Raw genomic sequence first — 19,088 nt, 5'->3', positions numbered from 1 at the left:
AATCAGGCCACATGTCTCTGCTGGACCATCCGATCAGTGAAACCCATCTGGACCCGTCATCACAGGACAGGTCAGGAGACTACAGCGCCATCAAGTGTAGTTGGAGTGGAAAAAATTTGGCTGCGGACTGGACGACCGAGGTGTTGCAAGTTCGAGTCCCGGTAAAGACAAGATTTTCTACCCCTCACGTCGCGCATGCCACGTATGGGTCCCACCCAGTCTCCTATCCAATGTGTAATTCCCTGGGGGTAAAAGCTGCCGGGACGTGAAGCTGACTAATCACCTCCAACTAGTGCCGAAGTCAAGAAAACGTGGATATGTACATTCACCGCACACATGTCTTCATGGCGTAGTCCTTAATTATTTAAGCACAGAGTGAACTTTTTATTATTATTATTATTATTATTATTATTATTATTATTATTCCATGATTGTATATTTATGTCCCGCTCTTCCAGGTATAGTTGATTTGTCTTGTGGAAAGCCAGCAAAGTCCCGGTCCATATCCGCGACAGCCTCTGAGGTTCCATGTTTTGTACATGTTAGCAGACGATTATGTCGTGGTTCACACTGTTGCCGGTTCTAATCCCGCGCAGGATAGACCTATTCCTTTTATAGTCGTACATGGGAGTCTCCTAGTAAGCAGTAATTATCTTGCTTATCGCTCTGATGTGACTGCACCGGCCTGTCCATTCCTCGTGCAGATCTGCAACTCTGTCTTGATCTGATGCTTCGTGTAGTTCTGCCGGCCTGCTTGCAGGGGCGTAGCCCTGTAACTCAAAGAGAGCGGTCGGGCACGCAGTTTCACATTGAAAGAAATGGCTACGAATCATGAAATGAAGCGGTTCTAGTTACCTAACGATGGATGTAATCTTTTAAATGCGAAACAGAATGACAAACAGCTCATGAAACTCACTTATTTAAAGTGGCTGACGCTTCGATTTCAGAAGTCGGAAATGAATCAAAGTATAAAAACTTAATGTGTCATATCAGTATCTTTAGAAGTTCAAGCACAGCGTATTGCCTCTCAAAAGGTACCACTATGCTGTCCTTGATCGGTCCTGTGTTTCGGATGTTCAAAGCGTGAGATTCTACTGCGGCAGTTGCACACTCACTCATGCAGCTGAGCCCTTCTTGAAAAGCCTCCAATTGTTCAGCTACTCATGAACTTCTCAACGTTTTATGGGACCCCGAAGGTTCATTACCGTGTTCACAAGAGCCCTCCACTGCTCCCTAACCTGAGCCAGATCAACCCAGTCCATACTACCCCATCCTATCTCTCTTAAGATCCATTTTAATATTGTCTACCCATTTACATCTTGGTCTTCCCAGTGGTCTGTTTCCTCCTGGCTCTCCCACCAACATCATATTTGCATTTTTCTGCTTCCTCATTCATGCTGCATGCTCTGACCTCATCTTCCTTGACTTGATTACTCTAATTATACTTGGAGAAGAGTACAAGTTATGAAGCTCCTCATTATGCAGTTTTCTCCAAACTCCTATCACTTCATCCCTCTTCGGTCCAAATATTCTCCTCAAACACCCTCAGTCTATGTTCCTCCCTTAATTCCAGAGACCAAGTTTCACAAGCATACAAAACCACAGGACAAATTGTAGTTTTATATGTTATAACTTCATATTTTTAGACAGCAGACGAGAAGACTAAAGGTTCTGGACTGAATGGTAGCAAGCATTACCTGAGTTCGATCTCCTCTTAATTTTCTCCTGAATCAAGTTATTTGTTACGGTCGTTCCCAAATATCTGAACTGTGCCACATTTTCAAAACATCTGTTTCCTATCTTTATGTCATGATTTTGTCTGGTTTTCTGGTGACGAGACAGCAACATATACTTAGTTTTCTCTGTGTTTTCTTCTAGTCTAACATCCTTACTAGCGTTAGTTAAAGTTTGTGTGTTTTTATTTGTGGTTTTCTCTTTATGTATTATCATCATCAGCAAAGTAACAACAACTTTCAGTGTTATAACAAAGAGTAAAGGCTCTTACCAGATTATCTTAGTTTGCTTTCTCTGCGGTGGCCAGAACTATGTAGTCGACATTTATAAAGCCTGTAATCTGTGGTAACCAGAAAGGAGTGGATGCACCTTTGGCTGTTCGTTCTATGGGAGAGCACCCAATGACTGTGCCTGCATTATTTGGGACTGAACTGTTCAAATAATGGGTATTTACGTAAAGCAAATTAAACCGTGTTTATACCATTCTGTTCAAGAAGTGTTGACACCACTGGATGTGCACGCGAGCAGTTAGTGGAATTATACCCACACCGTTGCACGATAACACACACACACACACACACACCCTTGCGCCATTCGATGGTTGTGTCGTCCTTCGAAAGATCTCATGTCAAGTTCCAATCAGACTTAATTAAGCGACGTTAAATTCGAAATAACGGAATCTCTTTCACTGCTGAAGTCTGGTCTGCCTGGTCGGCAAAACATCTATATACGGTTCAGGTGACTGAAATGCCCCCTTTTTTTTTTCTTGGGATTGGGTGAGATTGAGTACACTTGGTACGTCGGCCACTAACTGGTCTATTGTAACAGCCCCTGATGACAGGTGATGAGTGTGGAGCAGTCTGTATAATGAGAATTGACTAGGGAGACCGAAGTGCTCGGAGGAAACTTGCCTCAGTGTCATTTTGTCCACCACAAATCCTACATGTCCTGACCCGGGATCAAACCCAGACGCCGCTTTGGGAAGCTATCAACTAACCACCTGAGCTAAGGCACCACCGAAATACGGTGATAGTGAAAATTATTTTATGGCAGAATTTCATAACGTATATTTTGCTCTCCTGTATCTTATATTAAGAAATTGTCGGCATCGAATCTGGAACTCCGAACCGGGAATCCTCGCATGCACATCATTATATTTTTCGGTGTTTGTGCTCAAATGGTAAGTTGATATTTTCGGATTGGCTGTAATCGCTTCTTCTCAAAACGTTTTCTGCTGCCGTTTGTCATACTTAAATATAAGCCATTGTCTTGTTATTACTGGAGGAGAATACCTTCGTTGCCCCCGCTTAATAAAAAGCGAAGTAAGCGGTTTAGGATGCGATGTAACAAAGAACGCCATAATATATGCTGGGCCTCCACTGTTGTGCTGAAGTGAAGGCTGAGACACTACAATGGCTGGGTGCGTTGTAAGATACCATACAGAAACAATGAACACAGAATTATAATGCGGAAACCTTGTCAAGCGGGGTGAGGGGACGCGGGAGGATGACATTAATATGGGGAGTTGAATGGAAGTGGTTGAGGATGGTGTCTAATGGCAAGATGTTGGACATTCGGGTTATGCTACAAGAATGTTAGGATAGTTGGTTCAAACGAAATAATTTTGTAGGAAGAAATTAGTCTATTCTGCCATCGCTGTAACTGAGCAGGCGATCTGCTAAACCAGGAACGCGCTGGATCACTTGATTGTATGCCTTGAATAAGGTAATGCAGACTTCTAGTTTCTCACAGCTGTGCTTGCGAAGAGTTCTACCTTCTGGAATATGACGCCTTGTTGTCCGCTGAAAGTCAACCGACGTTTCAGAGGAAGCTGCCGCCTCCATTTCCCCTTCCGCTTGCCACCCGTTTCACGCTGGCTATTATTTCTTAGTGGAGTGAGACTGAGTCCCTTGTACTGCGGCCACTTCTGGCCTATTGTACCAGCGCCAGATGATAGGTGAGGGTGATTGGTCTAATGAAAATTGGCAGGGGAAACCGAAGTACTCGGAGAAAACCCGCCCCCCTGTCCACCACAAATCCCACATGACCAGACCAAAGCTCTAACCCAGGCCGCCGCATTCTGAAGCCAGCGACTAACCGCTATGGCGCAGCCCTTCACACTAGTTTCTTGCTTCGTTTATTCTTCGACCCTGAAGATGAAGTCGATATGTTCCTCCGAAATGTCGGTTGACTTTCAGATGACTCCACGGCGTTATATCCCAGGAGGCAGTACTCTTGGTAATAAGATAATATTAAACTAATGTGTTCTACTGTTATAGTTATAAATTGGTATTTCATATTAATCTTATATCTTCCTTGTGACGGTGATAGTGTCGAAATTTTATGCTGAATGACGAAATTCTGATTTCTTATGCGGAGTAATATTAATTGCCACAGTTTGAAGAGCCAAGTGTCAGATTTTAATTATCATGATTATAGTTCATGTTAACACAGGAGACTAATCATTGTCTTATCAGTAAGGCTATTTGTTTTGCACTGAATCTATTGTGTTCTCGTAGTTCATAAATATTGATAGAGCGGAGAAGCTGACGCCAGGGGCCGCCCACGTACATTCTGTTATTAATATCTTTTTAATCTTCTCGTGTTTTACGAAAGTATGACATACTAAATGATTCAGCAGATCTTTTTGTCTTTACAAAGAGTACTTCTGGATACTTTGTTCTATTTTAAAGTTTGAATAGAGGCCTTTCGTTTCTGCTTTGGTATATCACGAATTTTTAACGTTACATAAGACCAATCGGAGTAGCGCTGTGACCTTTCTGAACCGTTCATTCATTCCTTTCCACAGGGAATGACTTTGAAAAGATCGAATCATGATCTGTGATCTGTTCTTTCTCATGTCTCTCCTGACCTAACGCAATTACTGAAAGCCCTACCTACCTATTAAGTTCTAATTTATAGCAGCCCCACTTTCCTCCTGTGACTACCAGACTGCATGCAGTAGGTCCTTCGTGAGAAACAGATACTCTCTCAGCCGATCAATAAATTCCACTCCCGCTGTGCAATACGGATATTTATTATCGTCTTCAGAAGACCACGCCGTTAAAGCAGTTCCATGATACAGAATATTCAGAATCTAGCTAAGCTTATAGTGACTCCCGCTAGACAAGAAATTACTCGCCTTTTGTGGAATCCGGCTGTTCATTATCGCCTCCGCAAAACTCGTCACTAAATCTTATGTTGAGCCAGTTTAATCCACCGCCAAATCCTATTTCTTCAAGATGCCTTTGAATTTTATTTTTTCTTCCACGCGTAGGTCTCGGAATTGGATATTTTTTCTACAGAGACTGATAACTGAAGTATGATAAATTGTTTCCTGTGGAAATTCGCAAGAAAATTAATCTGATGGTGAATATATTATACTTAAATTTGGTTTTGCATTCTTCGTCGTACTTGCCTTAGAATTTTATAATTTGTAATATGAACTGCAGATTTCTTTGGATTTTATAGTGAAATTAATGTCGTCTTGGGAAATAAATACAAGATCGTCTAAAACTATATTGAATTTGATTTGTTTCCCTCTGATGATGGTCTGTGAAGACCGAAACATGTAAGGGCATAAATAATTGAAATAGGAGAAATCTTTACCAGTCACACTAGACGGAACTACTTAACTTTTCATCATATTATATTGAATATCAGTACAGAAAATGCTTAGTCATTATTGCAGTCAATTCACAAAAGTACACGCAATGCAAATCTCGAGTAAACATAAGACATGAATGTAAACACGCGATCATTTTTAGTATGTTAGATCTAACCGTTCGTAAGTGTGGTACATTAATGCAGTGATCTATCTGTCTTATGCACATCACAGTGACCACGCGGTCTTAGGCGGCAACCGTCTTCGCTCGCTCGAATGCGGGCATCATTGGTTCGAATGCGTTTATTCTGTTTGTGTCGTCCTGTGTGTAGGTACTAGCCTTGCGACGGGCTGATCCCCCGTGCAAGGAGTCCTACCAACTGTGTATAGGATTAGGAAACTGAAGAACCTGCCAAGGTCCACAAGGGCTGTAGAGCCATTGATGAATGAATAAAATGAATGTGTGTTGATTGGTTATTAGATACTTAGTTTACTGTTCTATTTTGAATAACCTGAAATTCAAAACCAAGACATTAACAGATGTGGGACTGTGTGAATTCTGTTTCGGTATCTTATTTCACTGCTCAGTTGTTAATTGTTAGCGTACGTAGCCTCGGCTGTGGGTAATAAAGTTATCACTGTGCTTAATTAATTAATTAATTAATTAAAACTGTGCCATGAAAACATATGGGGGGGGGTGGATGTATAGCTCGGGCATTCATGACCTCGTCACTGGCTGCTGAGTGGTGAGCTTCACGCCCTTGTCGCTTTACCACCTGAGAAATCGTCCCGAGTACCCATTGTATAAGAAGTTGGGTGGCTCCCAGATTTATCTGAACGTTGTGGAGGAGAGATAATTCTTGCCATGTCGTCAATCGAACCCGGGCCCTCCAACCCGTAACCCGTCGCTATACCGACTGAGCTATCGAGAATCTTCGGAGTAACCCGCAGTATGTAGTGCTTGTACATGTTGAAATAATGACGGAGATTTATTCTGAGCAGTACCTTTTAGGCGAAACTTAATTTTGCCCCCAGTCTGAGTCTCGTTAGTTTTGTTGAACCGTCTCCTTGCACTGAATGCAGAGCAGAAATTTGTCAGCACACGGCGGGCAGTTATTCTCGTAACGTTGGTGGTTGGGAATGAAGCACAGTTCGGACAGAATTTCGACTTCAGTGCTTGCTGGAAAAGAGCGAAACACATTCGCGTTTGTTAGTCTGTGTGACACGTCCCTGTGACTACATCATTTCTTATGTGTATCGAACCAGTTCCTGCGGTGTGCAGATTCTGGTAGCCGTACCTTAGGAACAGGATCCAGTAACATTCTAGTGCTACAGAATGGACGACCGTGGGGTCGGAGTTCGAGTCCCTGTAAGGTCAAGAATTTTCTCTTTCCACATCTTCCGGACCGGCTCTGGGGCCCACCCAACATCCTATCGAATGGGTACTGGTGGCTCTTTCCCAGGAGGTAAAGCGGCCGGCCGTGAAGCTGACCTCCAACTAGTGCCGAGGTCAAGAAAATATAGATCTATACATACACTCCCCCATACCACTTTATGGCGTAGTGCTTAATTAGTCAAGTAAAGGGACAGCTTTACCTTTTTTATTTTGAGTGGATGCATATCTACGTTTTTGTCTGTTTACAGATGGACGCTTGAGGCCGCCACTGGCCGACTGCGCCCTTTTGTCCGTGGGGAAAGCAAGTGTTTGATCCGCACTTGAGTCTGTAGGACTATGCACGTGTGGTATCCAACGTTCCCACTTTTGGCGGAATTAGGAGTGAATACTTGTATTATTGGAGACTGGTTAAATAAAAGTTTGATCAAGCAGTGTTTATGAACTGCAGCCAGCTTCATACGACACTGATTACCTAGAACTGGCTTATTTTGCGTTGCGGTAAGATAAATTTTTCCCGGTCACGGTAGCCGAGCGGTCTAAGGCATGCACTGTCTTCGCTCGCTCGGAAGCCGGGATCGTGGGTTCGAATCCCACTCAGAGCATGGATGTTTGTTTGCGTTTTTCTGTGTTTGTGTACAGGTAGAGGCCTTGCGACGACCTGATCACCCGCCCAAAGAGTCCTACCGAATGTGTAAGATCTAGAAAAATCTTAGTGAACGGAGAAGTTCATGGAGGTAGGCCCAGGCCCACTGGGGCTGTAGTGCCAATGGGGGGGAAAACAAGATAAATTTTCTGCGTTGTTGGAGAGGTTTGGCTTATTTGGTTCCAACTTTTGTATTTATAAGAATAAAGAAAACACAGTGAGATGTGCGTGAGTCTGGTATCATTGTACGCCTGATGATGGCCCAGTATAAGGGTCGAAACATGTAGCGCCAATAAAAAAGAAATGCTGAAGAAAGCAGTTTTCTTGAGTGTGGCGCCGTGTAGATATTGTTAACCAACGTTTCGGAGGAACGCAAAGATGGAGGCGATACCTTCCTCCGAAACGTCGGTTAGCACAATATCTACACGGCGACACATCCTAAAACACTGCTTTCTTCATAGTTACCGCCGTGAAAACCTCAAATCTTACAAAACAAATGTTGATACGATTGTGTCTACTTTGTTTTAAATACAGAATGTTGTTGTGTAAACTGCATACTTTTGTATAAATTTTATGTACCTTGAGAAAGTGTTTACGTGGTAATACTAACTTGTGGCCAGCGACTTGTAGAACCACGTTGTTTCCTTTTTTTTTTATTGGCACTACAGCCCCAGGGGGCCTAGGCCTACCTTCATGAACTTCTCCGTTCACTTCGCTTTTTCTATTAGGTAGGACTCCTTGGACGAGTGATCAGCTCGTCGCCAGGCCTCTACCTGTACACAAACACAGAAAAACGCACACACCAACTAAACATCCATGCACTGAGTGGGATTCGAACCCACGATCCCGGTTTCCAAGCGAGCGAAGACAGTAAATGCCCTAGACCGCTCGGCTTCCGTGACCGGTCCGCTGCTTCCTTTAGCGCCTTTTATTCAAGCTGGCTTGAAAAAGACTCCTACGATGATCCAAGAGTGATGAATGTTAATTAGGCGTTGTGTTTGTGTTGTGTAGACGTCGTGGTGTATTACTGTTATTATAGTGTTTATTACTCGTGTCAGGCATGAAGTGCATTAGTGTAAAACACTTAAGTTGCCACGCAGGCTCCTGAACTAGATCTTCAGGTGGCCTCTCGGGGCCGTATAATCGCCACGCATTTCGCCTTAGTCGATAGGCAATGTTACGGTGAACTTGACACTCACAGCAAGAAATGCTAGAAATGATCAAAAACCGAGGCAATATGAAAGGTTAATTGTGAGCGGGGTGAATTATAAATACGTCATTTGTGAAAAAGTTTTTGAGACACAGGGGCCCAGTTAAATACGCGGTTTGAATCTTATTTCGAGAACACCTTAAAGGATACGTTTTGCCAATACCTTAGTTCCTTGAGGAACGTGTTGCGTTAGTACATCAAATTGATGACACCTGACTCGCAATTGTCTCAATTTTACAATAAGTAACCCGCGTAGTTGATAAGGCTACAGTGTCATACAGTCTCAGTACAGGCCCATTTTAATAGACCAGTTGGAAAGTGCTGTTATCCACGCCTTAGCCTTTGGACGTGTGTATAGTGCATAGAATTAATATTGACCGCACAAATACGTGTAAATGCGCGACCATGCGGCTGGACAGGCTGGCGAGCGGACTGTGATGGCTCTAGCTAATAGCTGTGGTGACCCTCTTCACTAATGTCGCTTCCCTTTGTCTCTGATCTACCTGTCCTGCTACTGATGCCCGGACTTAGCTCTGGTCTCGGGGCATATCTTCCCGTTTATTTCATTTGGTGTTTTTTATGTTACTCAAAATTAGTGGTAAATAACAGAAGAGGTTCAGAATAAAAACTGGAGTTGTGAACAAGCTTGGTTTGATGGCAACGCTTGCTGACCATACAGCATCATTGAGTCCTGCATTTAGTGAGGCTGGCTCTAATTATGATTAACGACCTGTACTTAGGAGTACAGTAATTGATGCTGAATAAAAGAGTACATGAAAAATGCATTTGGTTTTTGCAGAACGTCCCCTCCCTGTTCCTGATTCACACCATTTTCATGGAACATGATTGAAAGTCTCACCTTGTGCTAAAAGTTTAGTTGGTTTCTTTGATTCGAGTTTATACGAAAACGCCCTGCTTTGAACGAAGACCGTACTGTGTTTCTAAAGGGTTCTGATGGTGTATACTCAGAAGTACTGGGGTTTGTCCGTCGTCCGGTATTCTAGAAGCTAGAAAACATGACATTTCGGAAACTGGATCTGTGTGCGTCCTCAGATGAGGGGGGAAGACACCTACTCAGTTGGATTCCTTAGAATGAGCTAACCTCAGTCAGTGATTGAACCTTTATTAATTAGACCTGGCTAGAAGATTCATAAATGGATTCATGCTTTGTCACTGAATTCACGTCATGGTTTTGTGTCATTGATTCTGTAGATTAAAAAGTACCGCTAATTTTTAAATTTTCTTAAATTTAATTTAAATTCCATATATACATTGGCAGTAATGGCTTGCTTGCATATTCAACAATGCTTATAATCATGCCTGACTGGCTACGAGCTGGACGGCCAAGGGGTCGTAGTTCGAGTCCCGGTGGGGTCAAGATTTTTCTTCTCTCAGCGTCTTCTAGACCGGTTCTGGGGTCCACCCAGCCTCCTGTCCAGTGGGTACAGCGTTGTCTATCATCGGGGGTGAAGCGACAGGAGCGTGAACCTGACCACTCACCTCCAGTTATTTTCCGAGGTCAAGAATACGTGGATCTAAACATCCACGCCCCCAAATATCTTCGTGGCATAGCGCTTAATTGCTTAATTAATTAAGCATAGGAACAACATTTTACATTTTTCTTTACTTTTTTAGAAGATTCATTACCTTTTTCGGTAGGTCCGCCCGTTTGACTCTGGCAACCTTACCTGTATGTCTGCCTCACGCCTAACGGTTTGTCTTTCGTAATTACGTCTCTCTTATTCTCGAAAATCATTTTGCCACCAGTTCGAGTTTAATGATTGAATCGCAGTTCATTTGACGCTATGTTTGCTTTGGATTGACATTTAAAGCGCGGTTATAATAGTCCGGGTGTTAATAGAATGCCCCATTGTGATTTTAGCTGGTACGCCGTGATAAGGTTCTGTCTATGTCTGACTAAATGCGCATGACATTGGAAAATTTGTAGATGTTATTGGGGCGCTTTTATTTACGGGCTCCATTTTGCAGTTACCTGTCTGCATAGCATTTTTAATATTTGTCTCAGATTTATTTTTGAACAGTTAACACCGTTTGACTGATTTATTGTAGTTCATTGTATTGTATTTTATTGTATTTTAACGCAAATTTATTTTCCTTTTCAGGTAATGTGCCAAGGTCTACAGTTTTGTTTATTATATCAAGAACACTTAGAAGGTAAGATTACTTTGTTCTTTCATTAGCTAAAGATTTGTCTGAATTCGTTGACATGATAACACATTTTTACTGTTCATTAGTAGAAATGAAAACGTGAATTTATAATTTCGATACAGGAAGAAATTTGCTGTAATTAATTGTTAAATTTGATTATGGGGAACGTGTTTTCTGCTGAATAATAAGTTTATGTTTCATGACACTTATTAACTAGAAGTTCAGTTCCTATAATTCTGACAGCGAAATCTGTCTGTTACTAAATCCAGTAGGCACACAGTTCGCGTATGCTGTGTCATCATGCTTAACGAGATTTAAAAAGAAAATCCTGTTCCCGATTATGATTTAGAGGACTATTTCTGGAAACCATAATTACTTTTTTGTTTGCTTTTCAGCAATATCGCATATTACTTTCTGATTTTATAAAGCCTTCCCGTAATCGAACAAACATCACAATATTTTCCAAAAGCTCAGTCGATATAGAGATTAGGCTACTAACGAATTGTGATTCGACTTCCGTAGGGCAAATGCTATTTCCCTCCTCCATAGCGTCCAGACCGGCTCTTGGGCCCACCCAGCCTCGCCTCTAATGGGTACCGGGCCTCTCGCCGCAGCGGTAAAGCGGCCAGGGTGTGAAGCTGTCCACGCAGCTCCATCTAATGCCAAGATCAAGAACTGTGGAGCTATACTTCCACTCCCGCATATATCGTAGTGTTTAATTAATTAAGCACGGATAAAGCTATCCCTGTAACAGACCGTGGAGGCCCATAGAGTTGTGAGACGTTGAGGCTCCCACCTTTTCTAGACAATCGGCTCATAGATGTTGGTGAGGATGTCAGCCTTACGCGTCTGCCGGCCGCCCTTTACCCCCAAGAAAATTCATGGTACTCATTTCTGTTATAGGCTGAGTCGACCCTAAGGCCATAATGCGGCTGGATCGATTAGATTAATTCAAAAATCCAGTGGCATCGAGAATCGAACCCTCGACCTTCCGGCTTGTATAAGTACCTCCTCCAAGTACGCTACCGCGTGCCCGCAGTTAAGCGCAGTGACAACTTTATGTGGTTTTACATATTAAATTAACACCACATTACAAGAAAGAGTCGTTAGTTTACTAGTGCAAGTTCGAATGAATGTCATACCTACGTCATCCTACTTTTGAAATTGTTTTCAAAGATTTGCATTGGCCCGGAAGCGTAGATACAACTAGCCTGTGTAGGTGCAGATTGGAGAGATATATGAAACATATCTGTGATTTTAGTGCAGACATTCGCTGCATATATTGCACGCTTTTGCTGAATTCTCGCCGGAGGCTGTGAAGCTAGTTCCCAGTTAAATCAAATTGATCTATAGATAATAACCCCGCATTAAATGTAGGCATTTTTACATGCTCGGTAATAGCTTTGCTAACGGTCGGTTTTTCAGCACGTCAGAAGATCTACATTTACTCGTCACCCAACGTTTGTCCGTGTTCGAGTTTATAATTTGCTGCTATGACGGAAGAAAGGGAATCTAAACTTCAAAATTTAACCAGAGACGTCAGATGGACGTAAATACTCTTAAATGCTAGTCTGAAGCAGCGTAGGAGATAGGACGCTTGACAGTCTCTCTTGAATCCATTCACAGTTTGCACACCCTACAAAACAGAATGATGACTTGGTTTGTTCTGTAATGTGAATAATATCTCTCTGTGGGATAAAATCGTAACGATGCTGCGTGAGATTATGGTAACATATTGCATTGATAGTTCGTGTACGCGCCAGTTGCAAGTAATATTAATTTTGCCGCTAGATGGGTTTGCCATCAGTCGTCTCTCTGTCGCCATCTGTCGCAGTTTTCATGAAAAATGGTTATTTATAAGATGTTCTTAAAACCGGGCTTTTGTATTTTTCAGTGTTGGATATTAGTGTGATATTGGATGTTAGTGTGATGAGGTCGGATGATTCAGTTTTGATGAGAAAGTGGTTAACCTGACGCGCGAATGAATTGCATTTGAAACATTCATGCGTTTCATTCTGAGTGATTCATTTACTGTCATGATGAGACATTAACTGAAGACGCATTCCTAAGTAGAATTCATCAACTCTGCGCTCCTCTGTCAGATTTCCAGTCATGCAGACCACACGTTGCTAGTATCTTACGTCATGGGCCCTGGACGCGTGCTGAAGTGTCACGATATCTAATTTTAGTCGAGTCAAATATTATTACTTGTAATTGTAAATGTATTACTACAACTACTACTATTGCTGCTGCTATCACTAATGAGGAGGCTGGTATAGCAGTAACGCTGTGTACTTATATTCCGGAGATGATATGTTCGAATTTTGACCGGGGCACCGAATATTATGACTTTTTGATTTCCCTAGTATATCCAGGCAAATGCTAGGACGCTGCTTAGATTAAACCATAACCGCTTCCTTCAGTATCCTTTCCATGATGCAACAGTTTGAAGCTATATAGTTCTAGCTTCTGGCGGTGTCACAATATAAACAAAAAAAAACATTATAATTATCATCATCATTATTAACATAATCGGCGTTAGATTTATAAGAACGTATTACTTAGGATTTAACATTTTAAGTGTGATACATTTGTCAGATATATCCTGAAACAACTCTGACTGTGACAACATTGTGTTGATGAGCTGGCTCCGTGCCTGATTTCACATTCTTGGCTCGAATGGATTACTGATCGTGAATTCCATGCGGTCTCCATTTTGTTGGTTCGCTTTCAACAAAGAAAAGAACCTTTATGTTTCGAAAGTGTTTTAACGTACACAGTTTGAGGGGCCCTGATTGAGTGGCACGAAGGTCGTTCCCACCTCACACTGTTGTAGCAACTATGTCCTCCAATTACACAACGCCAATACCAAATTTCGTGAAAATCAGAGAACTGGTTCAGTTGTTGAAATTTGTGGAGTCATAGAATGGTGATCTCATAAGTCTGCTTCCATTGCTTAGGGAAAAGTAGGCAGAGGATGCTAGAAATATTTTATTTAGCTGTTTAACTTTCGTGTTACAGAAATCGATACACGCATTTTCCTTGGACATGAGCGTTTGTAATGGCCACCCCCTGACCTGGAGAAGGTTATAGTCACCTGTTCTAAAACTGATAACTCAGTATGACGTAGTACTTGCTTATGAAATGCTTAGCTCATATCATCTTTATCGCCATTGCACAATGTTAGGGCTACTCTGGGAGTGAAAATAATCCCGTATCAGGTGTTTAAAAAGAAAAATATCGAAATTGCTTCGTGTTTAGTGACTATCAGGGTTGAAGCCCTGGACTAGCACTTATAAATTACTTTCGGGCTAGATAGTGGTCCTCTTAGTTATGGAATCGCGTTGCTTGGTAAATGGTTACTAACATTTGAGACTAATTTCTTCTTGAAGATGAAGTTTCATATCTCAGAAATTCACAATCATAAAACTTAACCACTGTGATAACATCAAATACAAAATAAAATACGCGCTCAAGTCACATTCAAACAATAGCTTTATTTTAGTAATAAAAAATATATGTTTCGGCGTCAACCCTACGCTATCTTGAGAAATTTTATCCGTTGTTTTACTGAGCTTTTGATCGTGTTTGCTTGACTTATAAAACGTGTTTTGGATTTGATGATCGACTTTATTGGACCCTTATACAATTTGTTGCACTTGACAAAATTACTACCTTTGACTGGACACACTCGGCTTCTGACCACACTACACTAATCCACTACTCTTGGTGTAAAGTCAAAGTCAAAATCACATTGCGACCGACGGTCAGTCAGTCAGCAAGTCTTGGTGTCTAGCGCCATCTGGGGCTTATGACCAGATATTTATTACTGTTGACAGTTAAGGTCATGTTAAGGTCATGCAGCGATTTAAATTAAAAATATTAAAATCTAGTTGTATATATTGTTTCTGTGTGCAGATGACTAGGTCCGATCTTTTGAGTAATTGCTTACAATTGAGCATCGTTCTGCACTGGAGCATGCATTTCCACCGCAGTTGTTCTGAGCACGCTTTTATGCCACTCGGATACGTTTAACATTAACATTGCGTTTATGTATCAGTAATGTACAGCATATATTTGGGCATCTTGTACCCCAGGTCGCACCTGTCACTTCACTGTCCTTCGTAGTACTATGTTTTAAAACATTACGGATTTACAGCGAAACTTTGATGATGTTAATGATCTGTGATATTGCGACACGTAGAGCCGTTGCTGGGCAACAACTCGGTAAACACATTCCCGCGTCAACAAATACGGAGGCAACAATCGGATAACTTCTGTTGCTATGCAGCTCTCTCTACATACAACAATAGAGGAAAATGTGTTCTGTGTAGTTCGCGTATTGCTGGGCAACGGATGTGTTTTCTATGGGTCCGCCTCGAGACAATATAAGTGGTGCAGAACAGAATCAAGTCAGTCGTAGAGCGAGAACGAGAATGGAGCGCGTCCTCGGCTGTCAAGGAAGAAGGGTTCTGCTGAAGATTGGTTGTGAGTTACTGTAACTGATTGTGATTAGGGAGACGGTACAAGAAGGTGTTAGTAAATCCAACCATCCATTCCAGAACCCGTTATTATTAGTCACGGATCCATAAACTCGTTACAGTGTGCGTGTGCGAAGATTCTCAAGCACAGATGTTGCGTATTTGTTTGTTAACCTGTCCGATGAAATTATATAGGCAAATAACAATGGCAGTTCTTATTAATTTTGAGTACATATTTCCTTATGAGCTCCATTTGTAGAACCGTGCGCTCACTCTGGCGTTGCATCCAATATGATTATTCATTCTGTGACTTGGAGTGACGTCACTTTTGATGACTGCAATTTGTTCTTCACATAATCTCTTGCGAGGAGAGACTAATGGACTGAGAAAGGGCGAAAGAAAAGGTTAAGAAATCGTTTTTCGTCTACTCTTCCACTTATGCCCGTTCGACAGTGTTCACTGATTGCCGCAGAACGATACAAAAATGTGGCCATTTGTCATCTTATTGGAAGATGTCAGAACGCCCATCAAACCGCAAAAGAAAAGCTTAATTTTCTAACGTATCCTAAATATACGTAGTTCTGTTTGTTGATCGATATTCCAAGATGTCACATTTTCAGCGGGATTGAACCAGACTGAAAACGAAAAGATTTCGACAGTCCTTGATGTAATGCCGTCTAGCTTGGCAGATGGGCACTAGTAGAGCATCCTACTGCTTCCATCTTCAGGGTAGAAGCTACAGGCCGTCACATTCCACAAGACCTATCTTCATATTCTCCGGTGTTAGAACCTTGGAATGTGAAAAGAAGCTTGTTTTAAGAATCTGTTTTTATACCAGAGCTGGAACATGACGTTCCTAATTCCTTTCGTCTCTTAATTCCGGGTAAGTTTTTATTTTGGACTTCTCGGCACGTTGGCAGGGATGTTTTGAATGGCGGATTGGTCACAGAAATATGTTTGGAATAAACAGAACTAACTTCTCCATATATGATGTGCTTAATATATCCGTCAACACAACAATTCTCTGATAAACAAACCAATACTACTGTATTAATATTCGTTTATTGTCTGGAAGTATAGCTACATGTTTCGACCTTGTCGGGTCATCATCAGGCGATCATTACATGTATACGTCACTCGTTATTGGAGTGTTTACCGATATGGATCCAAATCAGTGATATATAAATTTGTTCTCGTTCGGTTTGCGTAATAATTTTAATTGTCAAATTTAAAATTATAAAAATGTACATTTAATTTAAAAAGAAAATTATATTTAACATAAAACTGAAAATTTGCAATTCATCTGATTATTTTCCGTGACGTGATAGTGTATGATGTGCTGTATGGGGCCTTCCTGGTAGTCGGTGTTCTGCTTTTTAATTTCTCAATATATCTCAAAGCAAATTATGGTCGTGTTATCCCGTTTAAATTGAATTGAACAAAAATTCAGCGTCTAAGTGCGTGATGATGACCCAATAGGGGTCGAAACATGTGATTGATGTAAACATTAATTTTACCTGAATTGTTATGGTGACGGATACGAATACGCCACTTTGAATGACACACAACAAGAAGCAACACGTAATTTTTACGTAAGAATTACATATTATAAACATTTCTATATTTGGTTTTCTGTGTTGCATTTACCTGTAGAGATGGCGCTAAATGCTGCAGTCCATGTATGCCCAAAATGATTGCTTCATCGAAACGTTATAATGATTACATATACTCCACTCAGTAATACGTTATATGAAAGTCACCATGACGGGACGCTAGAATACCGCCTTAGAACTAAGCATAAAACTGTAGTAGCTTAGAATACTGTGATTTATATGTTGACTTGTAAGCTTTCACATCTAACATGTATTGAGAGCATCTATGCTGTTCTGAAAAACCAGACACGCTTTATGGAATTGGTAAGCCATTTCCTCAAAAGGGCATTCAGCGCCCGATTTTCTGCGTTATTTGGTAAAATGAACGCTTTTCCATAGCGTCACGTACTCTGTATTTATGTTTATGTCGCCCGAAATCTGTTCATTATTACGAGTAACTGTAGTTCTCATAGCATCTCAGGCATTGCTACTTTCCGCAAATGCGAATGCTGCTCTTAGCTGTACATTGTTCATCCGTAGGCAGCAAGCGCAGACGAATTTTCGAAATAATTTGAAATTTATTTTTTTTTAAATAAACGTTGTTGTGAGGTATGCCATTATGTTTTGTAATTTCCTACACATCCACAATCGATACTTCAGTCAAAAGTCGTATAATTTTTTTTTTACAAAATTATTTGTAACTTTTCAACGAACTGTTTCTCATTTTGCACTTAGCAGACGTGAACTAGATTTCATGTACGAAATCGTTTTACTTTAATTCTGGCTTAAGAATTCCTTGAAGCGTGTCACACCAGGATTGTTAAGTCTTACCTCTGACGAGTGTTAGTATTCCTAGCGGCATAACTAGCACGGCGACCATGAGGTCTGTAATGGCTAGCGACATAAGGAAATAGTTGGTGACATTCTGCAGTCGCCTTTCCCAAGTGATGGCTAGGCACACTAATATATTCCCTGCCGCCGTACCCAGCACTAATGCAAGCGCTAATAGTGCCCACCAATTATTAATATTCGTAACATCCTCAGCACTGACATCACTCACGTTAACACTAATATTAACACTCCACTGGTAGACCGTGTTCGCACTGGTATCGGTTTCGTTGGTTGTACCTACACTTGGGTCAGCAAGAATTGTGTCCTCATCTACGTAGCAGTCGTTGCTGGCAACGTTGTATAAAAGTACTTCAGTCATTGTGCACTCCTGACAATGCTTCCCCCTCTCCGCTTCATTGTTTTCTATAATGAGCAGTAATCGGACTTTCGTGTGAATTTGAATAATATCACGGGTAAATGTGTAGTTATCTGCTTATCTGAAATAGTTATTATTGTTTTAACAATGCCATGCATGGAATTTGTTGTATAATTTCAAAAGATTCGGCGCTGACATCCGTATTTTTTTAAATTTAATTAAGTTGTTTGCTGTGGAAGTTAATATTCTATACATTTTATAAAGTTGGTCTCACGCCGCCTGCCCAGACTATGCCTCATCAAGAAATAACACAAGTCTGTGACACAAATGTTAACGTTGAAGCCAAATTGTCCTGCAGTAGCGTCTGTGAATAACTGTTGGAAACACGCGCTTCACTACGCGGCTGCCGAGTTCCAGAGCTACTTGGAGGACAGGTGGATGAAGTTTCTCCACGGTGTCCTCGCGAGGAAGCCACCTTCCTCCCCCCGTCACTGTGTGGTGTATAGGAGAGAGGGTATATCTGGACGTGTCTGTTGGGGGTGGAGGACGGGTTGACGCCGTATGGCGTCTCAGAGCGCCGGTGCAATCCAGGCGCCTGCGTATCACAACTGCGGGGGGTGCAGCGGGGAGTTGCCCCTCTGCCCACCTCCATGTGTGCTGTACAAATATACCGCGAATAATTTTTTTTAAAGAAAGGATTCAAACTGTGTGAGTTTTATTTATTTAGCAGCAGTAACTGTTTTAGGCGAACGTGTGCTGAAACGTGGATGGGTTGTGCCCGTCTCCACAATTATTATATCAAAATGAAACGTGAAGATTGACAATAAAAAGGGATTACTTACTTTGAAAAGGTTAATTTCTAGGCATTTTTTTTTTTTGCTTTTTTTCTCTTTTAATTTTAACAAACAGAGTAACTCAGTGTAAGATTTGAGGCTTTCACGGCGGTGACTATGAAGAAAGCAGTCTTCTGGGATTTGGCACCGTGTATATGTGGTGTTAACCGACGTTTCGGAGGAACGTATCGCCTCCATCTTCAGGGTAGAAGAAAAAAT

The 19,088-nt window shown here is 41.5% G+C and overlaps 1 protein-coding gene across 1 annotated transcript in view; it reads right to left on the bottom strand.

Annotated features, from left to right (window-relative positions):
• Positions 1-18,517, bottom strand: part of LOC111874563 — a 97,083-nt gene extending 78,566 nt beyond the window's left edge. Inside the window, exon 1 of the mRNA XM_033755503.1 lies at positions 17,661-18,517. Coding sequence (XP_033611394.1) covers positions 17,661-18,039 — 379 coding nt within the window. The 5' untranslated portion in view covers positions 18,040-18,517. The remainder of the gene's footprint in view (positions 1-17,660) is intronic.
• Positions 18,518-19,088: the final 571 nt, after the last annotated feature.

The sequence above is a fragment of the Cryptotermes secundus genome, unplaced genomic scaffold (genome assembly GCF_002891405.2).
Source record: "Cryptotermes secundus unplaced genomic scaffold, Csec_1.0 scaffold1009, whole genome shotgun sequence".
NCBI classification, from domain to species: Eukaryota; Metazoa; Arthropoda; class Insecta; order Blattodea; family Kalotermitidae; genus Cryptotermes; species Cryptotermes secundus.
This window is presented reverse-complemented; position numbering and strand designations above follow the sequence as displayed.